Genomic DNA, 13,400 nt, shown 5'->3' on the forward strand with positions numbered 1-13,400 from the left:
GGTCAGAGTGCTTACCATTTCCCCCTACATTCTCCAGAAATCAAGTTAAACCTCCACTTGGCATCGGAGTGAAGGCAGAAAACTCAAGAACCAGCAGGCCCCTTTCCTTCAGTTACTGGGAAGCTTTTCCTTTAAAAAGCACATCCTAAAACAGGGTTCCGAAAGAACTCTAATGCCAGAGGTTACCCACCCTCTATCACACGAAATAATTACAGCAGCTTCTGTACCAGCTGTCCAGTCGAGAAAACGAGGGGCTGATGCCTCACACTGTCAGGTGATCGTCCTTACCCTCCACCAGGCCTCTCCACACGTGTTAGCAGAGAAAATGACTAGTTTTAGAAGAGAAAACGAATGGCAGGGAGAAGAAAAAAAACAGGTGGACATCGACCAGCAATGTGTTCTAGAAAACTGAGGTTCTGTCTAAGCACATTTGGAATCACCATGCCGCACCAGCGAGTACGCACCAAGTGAGTACATGTCTCATCTTGGCCAGTCAGCAAGGTGGTCAACCAATGCTTGTAAAGCGAGCAAAAATGGTCAGTTCAGGCAAGCCCTTTTCCTAGACCAACCTGCCCAAAGCCATTACCAGGCAACAGATCAACATTCATCTTCAGGTGCTATGGTCCGTTCCAGCAAGCTCTGCTGCCCTCTAGATACCTCATGTCACTATGACTAGAACAACCAAAGCAGGAATGAGAAAGCCCACTGCTCTGGAATCAACCCTTTAAGCCCAGGGTACTACGGATGGAAATGAACACCAGTTCACGGAATGTAGCCTAAGTTACTCCACAGAGAAGGAAAAAAATTTTTTAAAGTTTGTAATCATCAAAACATAACCCTACTGCCCCTTAAGACATTTGAGTCTAATTAGAATATATTTTGTTTCCAGCAAAGGATACCTCAGTGGCCAGCAATAGAAAGTGAAAATTCAGCTTCTCTCTCTTTAAAAGATGGGACTTCAAACACTATGACAGTATATACACCCTGAATTCTCTTAAGGAAGAGATAGCCTATGTCTAATGAGGATGCCAGCTACCAACGTGACATTTCTGGAAACCACACACAATGCTATCAATGTCTTATAAAACGTGCTCTGAAGTGTTTTAGGGAGCATTCATTCTACCAGTGTTCAAATACGACTACCACCACCTAGATACTGAAGGCAGAGCAGATGGAAGGAGGAATGACATCCTGGTCTCAAAGACAGAACAGTCTACTTAGGCTCTGAATCCTACATGGGGAATACATGTGAATATACCATATATCAGAATGGCCACTTAAGGAAATGTGCTTTGTCTACGCCAAAAGCTGGCCACTTTACTTCGTTCAAAGTTCAGGTTCTCCTATGCTACGGTTGTAAAAAATGAAGATGGGCTATTTCTATCATATATTAATCTATGCATGCGCATCATGTGCAAAAAAAAATTATGGCTCAGGGATGTTATGTGAAAAAAATAAGATATTTGAGGGACGTCTGGGTGGCGCAGTTGGTTGGACGACTGCCTTCGGCTCAGGGCGTGATCCTGGAGTCCCGGGATCGAGTCCCACATCGGGCCCCCAGCTCCATGGGGAGTCTGCTTCGCTCTCTGACCTTCTCCTCGCTCATGCTCTCTCTCACGGTCTCTCTCTCTCTCAAATAAATAAATAAAATCTTAAAAAAAAAAAAAATAAGATATTTGACAAGGAACTCACTAAACTGACTGCACTATTAATGGACTCAGATCTTTCTACATTGGCCACTACCCTCTTTTACCACCTTTACCTTCCACCCCCATCATCCTCTTCCTGTACAGCTGGGGAACAAGAAAGTGACCAAGAGAGTTAGTTCTTAAATCAAATGATACATTTTTCAAAACAACTTTTTTTTAAGTTGACTAAGCCAACAGCAATTTCGATCAGCAACAGAAGTCACCATGTTACTGTAAAATACCCAAGCAGCAGGCCATTTATAGAGCAAAAATAAAAAGGACACAACCAGCAGAGCTGAACTCCAGCTTTCATGGGCCAGACTGATAGGAACAAAGTCACTCCATCAGCCAGGGATGGTCTTCCTTGCAGTACCACATACACAACCCATCCACACTTACACACCACCAATCTAGAGAATACAAAACCTCAAACAAGCAGCTACAAAAAAAAACTTTCCCTCGAGCAGAGACTTAGAGATCTCCTACAAGCACACGGCAAACACCTCCAGGGACCAGCCGAATATTGTAAATAACCTCTACGGGCCAGGTGAGCGTCCCATCTCAAGGGGCAGGCACTACTGAATGCAAGCTTACTGTTGTTGCCAAGCAAGGGCACAGGCCCTAGGTTGCAATACTTTCCCATTCTTCAGGAGTAACCCAGACTTCTATGGGAAGCCACTATGAGGAGAGGAGCTGTGGTCACCACTGTCCCCGCCCCTCAGTGCCCAGAACAGTGCCTGGCACACTTAAGTTTTCAGGATACACTTGTTGAAGGCAGGAATGCAAAATGCCCCAATTTTCTATTTCATTTTTTAAATTTTCAACACACTATGGCCAAACCAGTATGGCCAGATGCCCCCTGCAGAACTCCAGATAACACAAATGATTGTCCTGTCTCCATTTCTCTTTTCCAGAGCAAGATCCAGAACTAGCTTTCCATTCTCTTTTTAGACAAAGAATCCTACCCCTCACCCCAATCACAAATCACGTTCATTTTAAAGGCCATACATAACTTGAATGGCATGAACAAGCCTCCATTTTTTTTTTTTAACCTGGACTCCTGGAGAAATAAGATTTAATGTTTAAAAACAAAAAATAGCTTACAGGCATTCCATTAACCAAGATCTACTCACCACCTTGTTTGCTACTCCCTCGGGATAGTCTGTCGCAAGGTCAGCAACATAATCAAAGGGTTCATGGACAGAGCCTTAGGAAGCAAGCTCTCAGAGGAAAGTTAACGAGAAGTACACCTCAGACACCACAACGAAATATGCAGTGAGCACTGGACTCGCATACTGTGGAAAAGTTTCAACCTCCCAAACTGCGCAGCCCGGCATCGACGATCCCTAAAATTCTAGAAGAATCTCAAAAGCCATTTAGTTAAGTGTGTAGGGAGGAAAAAAAAACATAGAAACAGAGGGTGTTGCCTAGATCCCACAGCTGGCCTGGCTGACTGCCAAGGCTGGTTCTAAACTGCAGAAGAAAAATCCAGAACCCAAACCATCTCCTGTCCCCAGATACAAGTCCCTCGGACCTTTTCCGGCAGTCAAAAAATGACACAGCCAGTCAGCTGAGCTCCAGGGCCTGCAGCCCACACTTAAATGATATATGGGAGAATAATAATACCACCATGTTAGAAGATCATCCTCTTTGATGCCCCAAACAGAAGATCTCAAATGACAGACTACACTGGATCACTCGAAGAGGAATCAAAAAAAAAACAAAAAAAACAAAAAACTTACCGCCAACAAACTCACTCTGTCCACAGCTATTATCACCTTATTGAGAAGCTAAAGTAATTTGCTGAAAGGTCATCTCTTCAATGAAACCAAATAAAGTCCGATACTAATTGCATCATTTCCTTATTTATGTGTGGCAAATACAGGAAGACACCTTCACTGCAGTGTGGATGGTCCTCGCTTATATGAGAAAAGGAGGAGGGCGAAATACACCAGGCTGGGTCTGGCTCTTCATTGGCCTTCCCCCGTAATTTGGAAAAACAGTTTTCAAACAAACAGCAACCAGTCTGAAATTCAAAATTACCCTGAAAGACGATTAGTGAGATTTATATTACCCACCCCCCACTTACTACAGGGTGACACCTTGGAACAGCGACAGCTTCGCTCAGCTCTATCCTACAAGCAGAGATATTCAGTTTCTACTTCCAGGTAGATCAAACGTACATAAAAAGCTTAGGCACAGGGACACCTGCTAGGTCCGTTAAGTGTCTGTCTTCAGCTCAGGTTAAGATATCAGGGTTCTAGGATCTAGTCCCACATCAGGCTCCCTCAGTGGGGAGTCTGCTTCTCCCTATGCCTATCCCCCTGCTCGTGCTCTCTCCCTCTCCCTCTTTCTCCCAAATAAAGAAATAAATAAAATCTTAAAACATACACACACACACACACACTTAGGCACAGTGCCTAGATAATGGCAAGCACTTGGTGAGGTGAGCTAGTACAACCACTGTTCCCATTATATAGATTAAAACACTGAGGCCCATTTGCCCAAGGTAACACTGCTGTAATAGAACAAAGAATTTCAACCTGGGCCTCTAGGGTCCTACAACGGTTCCTGAAGAAGAGGTATATATATGTCAGCCTCGGGGACCACCAATACCACTCAACCCCCTTTCCACAAGTTGTTGGGTAATTCACCCAAGGCAGCCCAACTACCCGGTGCCACAGCCAAGAAGAGCACTGCTAGCTCTCAGCCTCTACACTCATGGAATGGAAACACTTCAGGAAAAGTGATTTAAAAAAAAGAAGAAGAAGAAGAAGAGAAATCATTTATAAATAACAATTGCTTTGTAAATAAATCCTTTTGACAAATGCGTGACTAACTTCACTCTTGGAAAAGTCAAATGACATTTCCTCACTAGTGTGGCCTATGTTTTCGTATTTGGTAAATTGTTTATGGCTGTGTCCTCTATCCAAACTATTCCAAATTGATGCATTTATCTGACTGAAGTGTACTGTGGAGTTTACAAGGCTGCAGTGGGGTGAGAATTCAACTACCTCTTGGATTCATGCAACCAGTGTGAATTCCTCAAAAGTACACCCAATGCAATATCAATCGACAAACCTGTTTTGCTCTCCTGGTTAGAAAAATACTATCGTAGACCCAAAAATAAGACCAGTCGTCCTATTTTCTTACATGGAAGTGTTACATATTCCATGAACTATGCTTTCATTTCTTCTTTTTTAGTTGCTAGATTTTAGCAGCCAACTGTGTCACTTTGCCACAGCCCCAAAATAGCTAAGTCGAGTGGTTGAAAATCGCATTTTGTTGTCTGGCCAGGAAACCATCATGCTGATTTCAGTTTGCAAAAAATTGATTCGAGGGCAGAAGCGAGGCGCGGTTGGGGCTCTCTCCTGCAAGCTCTCTGCAGGTCTGAAGCCACGGAGAGCTGGAGACAGAGACATGGCTGTGTCCAAGGGCCATACAAGTACAAAATAGTACCCAAGTGGTACGGTTTGCTTCCCATCAGCAGCACGAAATTAAAAGCCAGAAGTGACAGTAACAGGCAGACGCACCCTCCTGGGTTACAATACAGTCCGGAAGGCCTGAGAAGAATCGGCATCCCAGGGTGCACGACCAAGCAGCTCTTTCTACAATGGATAGCACCACACACGGCCCCTGGAGATTCACGCAGCACCTTTTAAACCTGTGGAAAACATTTTTCCCATGTAAAGTTGGGGACGTGGGACACCTGGGTGGCTCAGTTGGTTAAGCAGCTGCCTTCGGCTCAGGTCATGATCCCAGCGTCCTGGGATCAAGTCCCGCATCGGGCTCCTTGCTCTGTGGGGAGCCTGCTTCTCCCTCTGCCTCTGCCTGCCATTCTGTCTGCCTGTGCTCGCTCTCTCTCCCTCTCTCTCTCTCTGACAAATAAAAAAATGAAATCTTAAAAAAAAAAAATTCATATAAAGTTGGGGACGTGACGACCCTCCTTTGGAATGTGAGTGAGAAGGTCTCTCGGACTTCATTGAGGCTTTCTCACTTTTTTAAACCTCAAAATCTAACCATTTCACTATTTTTACATGGGCTATCCTCTTGCTAGTCTAACTTCTTGTCCTAAAAAAAGCTAAGCCAGTTCCAAACCCATTGGTCAAATTTATGTAAATACTTTTTAAATGTTTTTGTTTTTACATACGGTTGTCATTTTTGGTTCTAGTCTCCTCTTCCCATACACTCCTCTTCCAATCTCTTTAGTACACATAAAATAAAAATGGCTAATATACTGAGCACTTACTGTTTACCATGCCAAGTTCTCAGTCCTTTAGCAAGCATTCTCTCTCAAGCCACACAAAGACCTCAGGAGTCAGGGTCCTATTGCTGTGCCATTTCACAGAGAAAGAGAGAAAAAAGACAGGCACAGAGAGGTTAAGTAACTTGTCTAAGGCAGCACAGCTAGTAATGGAACAGGCAAGCTGGCTGCGAGACCACATTCTTACATACTTCAATATACCCAGTACAACTCTCCATAGCCACCTGGTTTAAAAACAGAAACAGAAAATATTAAGTTCCAGGCTCCTACAAAACTTCTCCCTGCTCTATGCTGACACACAATTACATGGACCCTTAAGAAAACCAAAGTTCTCCCTCAATGTGAAAGCTGCCTCCCACCCCCAGAACAGCAGGACCACCCCCCAATTCAGCTAGAGGGCCTTCGAAAAAAGAAGCCAGGCAGATCTCCAGCCTGGTCAGCTGTCATTCCTCCACGGAGCCCTAAAAGCACTTTTGACACTGTTTTTGCAAAGAAGCCTATCAAGCACTATACTCATAAAATCTTTGAACCCACAGAGTCCTGGCAAACCATCTCACATAGGTTATCTTTTTTTTTTTTCTGTCAAACACCAGAGATTCTGCTAGAAACGATACCAGGTAAAAGGGCCCCTCCAATCCTAGGTGTCCCTACAGAAGCAGACCATGGCACAGGGAGCCCTCTAGCTACTTCAGGCAATCTTACACAGCTATCTCTTATAAACCTCCCCAACCCCTTCAGAATGGGAGCAAGCCACAAAAGTATCTATTGTAGATTTCAATCACCAGACTTTCCTCAAAATGAAATTCACCTGCATTACTTCCAGATTTGCTTTTTTTTTAAAGAGACATTAACAATTCGGAGATATTGGAACTTGGAGACAGAGGAATTGTTAAGAAAAAGCAGGAAGAGGTAAACAAGGACTTTTAGAACACATTTCCTTTTTGGAGTGTTGTTGTTTGGGGGGGTTTTGTTTTGTTTTGTTTGTTTGTGTTTGGTTAGGATTCCTTGTAAACACAACCTTACCCCACAGGCCCCCAAAAGAGTCAAAACAAAGATACAGATAACCGTTTACCTTACAAATGTGCCTCTGATCTTTTAAGTGCACAAAACATTGCCATAGTCCTGTGTTTAGTTCTTTACACGGAAGATGGTCACTCCCATTTCTCAGGCAGAGAGCCCAAAGTACCTGATCTTTAAATCATTTGCAAATATTTAGTGAGGCCCTAATTAATGGGTGCCCAAGCAACATCATTCTGGGACAAACTCTACAAGCAACTCCCACTGCCTGTTGGGGGCAGGCTCTTCTCAAGCAATTATTTCTTTCCACGAAGCTCTACACACTACTTACTAGCTTTGCCTACAATAAGCTCTGGTGGGAGCTGGGCACACTTCCTTGGCCTCCTTCTTATTATTAGATACACAGGCCTTTCATTCTCCACACATACAGCCAAAAATGTAGTTTCAGTATTACCACTTATTGCCTGAGTGTGGTCAAACCTGTACCAGAGCACATCAAGGGCTTACTGGGGAGGGAAGTGGGTAGAGAATCAAGAATTTCTGAGATAACTTCAGATAACTTCAGAAGTTGTGCTTTATGAAAGGTAATTTCATGGAAGATGTCCCCCCGGATGAAAATGTCAATCATCATTTTTCTTAATCTTGCAATTCAGAATGCACACCCATCTTAAAGTCTTTACTTGCTTAGAAATACCACTGCATAGTCCTGAGTCCTATGCAAGTAGAATGTTGAATGGAAATTCAGATTAAAAAAATATAGGGGTGCCTGGGTGGCTCAGTGGCTTAAAGCCTCTGCCTTCAGCTCAGGTCATGATCCCGGAGTCCTGGGATGGAGTCCCGAATCCAGCTCTCTGCTCAGCAGGGAGCCTGCTTACCTACCCCTCTCCCCCAATCCCCCGCCTGCCTCTCTGCCTACTTGTAATCTCCGTCTGTCAAATAAATAAAATCTTTTAAAAAGAAAAATATATATTTTATATATATTTTTATATATATAAAATATATATATAATATATATAAATAAAATATATATTTTATATATATATTATATATATATATATATATATATATTTTTTTTTTACCATAAAAGAAAAGAGGTAAAGCAACAAAGCATTAGCAACACTTGACCAAGCTGTCTTGACCTAAGTTAAGCTAATGTTAAGTGTCCAGACTGTCCTTTTGGTTAAGAAGTTTCCAGAAAAACAAGGAAGGGAGTACGGTGGTAGGAGGGGGGTCCTCAGTAACAACGGCTATGGGGCATTTATAATGATCTTACACGAATGGCAAGAAAGTCCGTTCCAACTGGTGCATCAGTATTTAACTGATTATACTACATTAACTTGGGAGTTTTCCAGAACACAAAAATGAACGTAAAAGGGGTTTGGTTTGGTTTCGCTATCCCTGCACTGCCTCACGAAAACAATATAATCTTTTACTTGGTGAAAACAAGTCCTTAGTTACGGGGAGAAGCCTCACTTTGGGAGACTTCTTTTTCTCCTTTCAGCCAACCTTTCCTTAACCTTTCTCCCTCCAGCATCAGCAACTTCTCATTTCTAAAGAGCTCTATACGCCCATTTGGTATTGCAGTTCTAACTCCATCAACTCTGTAAGAGGGACGCTGTTTACACAGAAACATGAAAGACTATATTTATTCCACAACTGTGTCAGAGGGCCTGAGTTTCAAGACCCGACAAACAAAGATTCTTCATGTTGGAACAGGACATCTCAAGTTGGAATTAGGGAGTCGGGGGCCATGCGTGATTTCTCACTACATCCCTAAAGACTAAGACTGCTGCTGACTTTCAAACATTACTTCCACATTTTTCTAAGAAGGCCATAAAGGATGTCCATCAGGAATAAGCATGTACATGCAAATGCACCAAGAAACAGTGGAGAGAGAGATTCACCAGACATCAATCACGGATCCTCCGATTCTGACACATCCAAAGTACAGAGCAGAGCTTATCCATCTGAAGTGTTTCCAACGTCAGCCTCCTAGATGTAATGTAATTATGGTACAAACATATCAGAATCAAAGAGAACGGTTTCACTCTGAGGGCGGAAAGAGAGAAGAAATCAATAAAAAAATTTTTTTTTCTGTTTCTGCTGGATAGCTTACAAATGTAAAATCATAAAATGTTAACCCTCTCAAGTAGCATATTTTGTATCCTGGTGAAGGCACTTAGACTCTCAATAATTAGATACATATATATGCCAAATGCTTAAATGAAGTATGCGTAAGATTTGCTTTAAAATAATGAGGTGTTAGGGAGGGTGGTGGGTACAGAAAAGACTGAGTTCATAATTGGGGTAACTGGGTAGGGATCCATTATATTTTCCTATTTTCATAAATCTTTCTATAGCAGTATTTTTTTAAAAGATGTAGAAAAAGAATGTACTATGCACTAAAATATATTTGATAGCACTTCTGCTCTGAAAAGTGGAAATACCACTTTAAACACTAACGGAGATGCTGGTCCCACACCTGCCATATACTGTACTGTTGTTGGGAGACTAACAGCCACTGTTTCTGACCAGCTGGGGAAAGATCCATGGCAGGGCTGTTTCCAAAACCCTTCCAAATTACAGCTACCCTGTATCCTGAACACGAGCGGAGAACAAATCTAACTGGAAAGTTAGTCATTCTGAGAGGAAACAAACAAAATAACAAGGGATTTGGGATAAGGCCTCACAAGGAGGACCCTAATCCAACACCACAGGCATCTTTGTCCGTTGTGGCAACCAGATAAAAGCTCCCAAGGTTACGGAGAGCAAGAATTGGGGGGGGGGGGTCCCAAAGCGAACGCGGGCCCCCACCGGGTTCCGAACGGGCCAGGAGCAGCAGCGCCCAGCGGAGGCCGCCTCCTCGCTCCAGGGCGCACCCGCAGCCCCGCAGCCTCGGAACCTGGCCGCGTGCGCCCCACCCCCGCTCCCACCGCGGCCCCACGCCACCCAGAAGGCAGAGCCGGACCAGTGGAGGTGGTAAGAGCCCCACCGGTGGCTCTGGAGCGCCCCCTGAGGTCCAGCGGCGTCGCGGCACCCTCGAAAAACGGAAAGCCGCCCTCTCCCACGGCTCTGACATTTTAACTTTGCCTGGTTCCAAAGGCTGCTCGCTGCACCCTCTCCAGAGGCACTTTTCCAAACCACAGCCCCTCTTCCCCGCGCCTCACACCATTGCCCCTTCCCTTTCCGACACCCTCAGGCTCCAAGGCGAGGGAATGTGCTATTTACCTCGCAGCGTGGGCACGAAAAGAAAATGTGGAAGATGAAAACTGTCCAAGACCCACGAAGGCGGCATCACTGGAGGTCCCATTTTGGATTTCAAGCTTCCTGAGACATCAGGAAAAAGAAAACCACGGCCAACCCACTGGCTGCATACCCGAGCTAAGGAGAACGCCAGACGTGAAATTAGAAATTCCTCCTATTTCGCAAGGCTGCTCTCCTGCTGACTCCCACTGCCCCCATTAAAAAGCATGACCCTTACAAAGCTTGACCCCACTGTGCACCTGAGCCCACTCAGCCGGCAAGCTCACGGCAAAGAAAGTCCAGAAGGAGCAGATGGAGAACACAAATACTGAGCAACAGTCTTTTAAGGGAGAGAGGGCATTTCTGAAGGGGAAATGTCCACACCGCGCCCAGCCCCGTGGAGGCAGGACCCTAGTAGGCAAACCGCAGGCCTCGGGGTTAGGGTGGGCACACGTCCTCGCTAGCCATCCGAGCTGGGTTTCTGGGCAGTGGCAGGAGCTCCCTGCGGTTCCGGGGGCAGGAGGATGCGCAGAGAGGAAAGGGGGTGCCGTAGAAAAGACCGTGCTTTGCCTCTCTGCTCTTCGAGGCCACCCCTGTGCCTGCAAAAGGGACACTCGCTGCCACTCCCCAAGCAGGTCCCCCAGGGCAGCGAGAGTGCCCGCGCCCTGTTGCAGGGCGCACGATGTAGCTGGAGGACCCGCTGCACCAAAACCTTGCGCTCAGGCCGCTCGGGGACAAGCGGCTGTGACCAGAGAGACCAGAAACATCGGGGCACGTTCCTTTTTCCCTTCCTTCAGATAACACCCACCTCTAGGTAACCAAGAGCTAATGGATGAAAGGGCAGAGAAAACGGGGGAGAGGGGGTGTCTCTATTCTTAGGACAACGAGATTTTAAAAAATTAAAAAGCGAATCGCCCCCCTTCTTCCCACCCGTTCCCCGGCTAAGGCAGAGGACGTGGCCTCCACACCCCGAGGATGGGGCCGGACAGACTCAAAGGAGCACCGGGGTGCAGCTGTAGCGGCGGGGGGCGGGGGGACGCCTGCATGAGAGGCGAGGGAGGCGGCTGGCCTCTGCCCTGAGGGAGGGTAGAGGAAAGAGGGTCGGCCAGTGGAGGGCTGGAAGTGGAGGGTCGCAGAGCCGCACACCGCTACGTGCGGTGATTTATTATCGTCACCAATGGTCAATACAGTTCCCGTCTTAACCCGGCCAGAAAGGAGCGGGTCTAGGTCGGCCAGCCGCGAACAGCCGGCAAAGAGGCAAAGATGAAGGTAGGCAGGGCGCGCGAGACAGGAAAAAATTCGCCCTGGCGCGAACATCAACCCAACAGCCGACCACCCCCCCCCCCCGCGCCCCTACAGGAGCAACCCCGCGGAGCAGAGTTGCAGGGTAAAGGGGCCGCCGGCCGGGGCTGGGGAAGCCACGATCTCCCTAAACCGCCTTTTCCCAGCCCTCCCACCGCTCCCGGGCCCCGGCGCGGGTGAAGGCTGGCTCGCTCCAGCACTGAAGGGCAGCCCACGTCCCAGCCCCGAGCTGGGGTCGCCCCTCGCCCCGGACACAAGAACGCAGGCTGCTCTCAACCCTCCACGGTTAGCCTCCAGCTTCCATCCTCCTAACACCCTCCAAAGGGTCGGGAAGCAGCAAAGCAAGTCCCTCTCCTTCGGAGCTCCTTCAATCTTCTCGGGGGTGTGGGGCGCACCCTGGGCCCCCAAACCCACAGAGGCATTCTCCCCTGGCCCCAGTCCCCTCAACGGCCCCAGAGGTCTAGCTCTCTCGAACGGTGACGGATCTGCAAAGCGAGCTTTTCTTATTACTCGGGCTCCCCCAGACCCCCCCAAACCTGAGCGAGAGCAGACCCCTTACGGCCCCCGTCCCCCTTTCCCCGCCAGCTCCTGCTTCCACCATCACCAACCATCAGCCTCCCTAAACGCCGCCAGAACCAGCGGAGCGGATCCCTCTCTCCTCCCCGTGTGCCCGGCCCCCCTTCACCCTCTCTGGGGTCCCCGGGACGGGCGCCCGAGCTCCGTGCCGCGGCGACAACTCCGCATCCCCCGCGCGCGCCGGCCAGGGCCGGGTCCCCTCAGCGGCCGGCACTCACCGGGGAAGCACACGACATAATGGAGCACGGAACTGGTGATTTTCAGGAACAAAATCCACCAACACGGTTCCAGTAACCTCCGCATGTCCGAAAACGCACATCGAAAAGAGGAAGGCAGGGGGGTAAACTTGTTGAATAAGTTCTTGTCTCCGTGTGAGCCTCCGCTAAGCCCTGGCTCTTCCCCTGTTCGCCCGCTCTACGGGCCCCCCGCGCTCGGCGGCCCGAGTCCCCCTGGAATCCGGGAAGCCGCCGAGCGCCCCCCGGAAAAATCTCAAAAAAGTGACCGGGAACGCGGAGCCACGCTGGGGACGATCCTCGGTGGAGATGGGCTGCTTTCCGTTCAAAAAAAGAGCAAGCCGAGCGAGCAGGGCGAGTAATCGGCGGGCGGCGACGATGCCCGGGGCCCGGGGCAGGCAGGGACCGCAGGCGGCAGCGGCGAGCAGCCGAAGATCCCCAACTTGAGTCGGCGGCGCAGCGCAGCCCGAGAGCCGGCGGGCGGCGGCGGGGCTGAGCGCGGCGCGGCGTCTCCGGGCTTCAGGCAGGCAGCTCCTTCCAGGGCCCGGGGAAGGAAGGAGGCATGTTTGCGAGCGGGGAAGGGGAGGGGAAAGGCGGGGGGAGCGAAAAGCCCCCCAAAATAGAAACGGCCGGAGGAAACGCAGGAAAACACAAAGGATCTCACAGTGGCGCTGGGGCGAGGGCGCCTTCAGTCCATGCTCCTGAAAGTTGTGGCTCCAGCGCAGGCTGGGGAGGAACGAGGAGCGCGGGGCTGGAAACTGGCCATGCCTCCATACAGGAAGTAACATGTGAGCATGGATCCTGGCAGAGACTTTAAAGCCGGCGAGCGAGCGAGCAGGGGGCGCGCGGCGGAGGGCGCGGCGGCGCGCGAGGCGGAGCGCGAGCAGGGGCGCGCGGCGAGCACGGGGGCGCGCAGCCGGGGCTGCGGGCCACGAGAGCGCGCCCACCGCGCTCTTAAAGCAGCCGTGCTCGGCTGTCGCCTCGGAGGGGTCTCAAAGCCAGGTTCTCCCCGCGCGCGGCCCGCGACACTGCGGGCTCGACTGAGGCAGTTTGGGGGCTGGGGACGGCTCCGGCCGG

At 48.7% G+C, this 13,400-nt stretch overlaps 1 protein-coding gene across 3 annotated transcripts in view; it reads right to left on the reverse strand.

Annotated features, from left to right (window-relative positions):
• Positions 1–12,510, reverse strand: part of PTPRG (protein tyrosine phosphatase receptor type G) — a 709,729-nt gene extending 697,219 nt beyond the window's left edge. For 2 of the 3 annotated variants that reach the window (XM_044253276.1, XM_044253274.1), the window contains exon 1: positions 12,309–12,509. In XM_044253276.1, the coding sequence (XP_044109211.1) occupies positions 12,309–12,393 (85 nt within the window). In that variant the 5' untranslated portion in view covers positions 12,394–12,509. Of the gene's footprint in view, positions 1–12,308 lie in introns of all 3 variants that reach the window. The other variant, XM_044253275.1, reaches the window with a different exon arrangement.
• Between the last annotated feature and the right edge of the window lie 890 nt (positions 12,511–13,400).

This window comes from Neovison vison, chromosome 6 (assembly GCF_020171115.1).
Source record: "Neovison vison isolate M4711 chromosome 6, ASM_NN_V1, whole genome shotgun sequence".
Classification (NCBI taxonomy): domain Eukaryota; kingdom Metazoa; phylum Chordata; class Mammalia; order Carnivora; family Mustelidae; genus Neogale; species Neogale vison.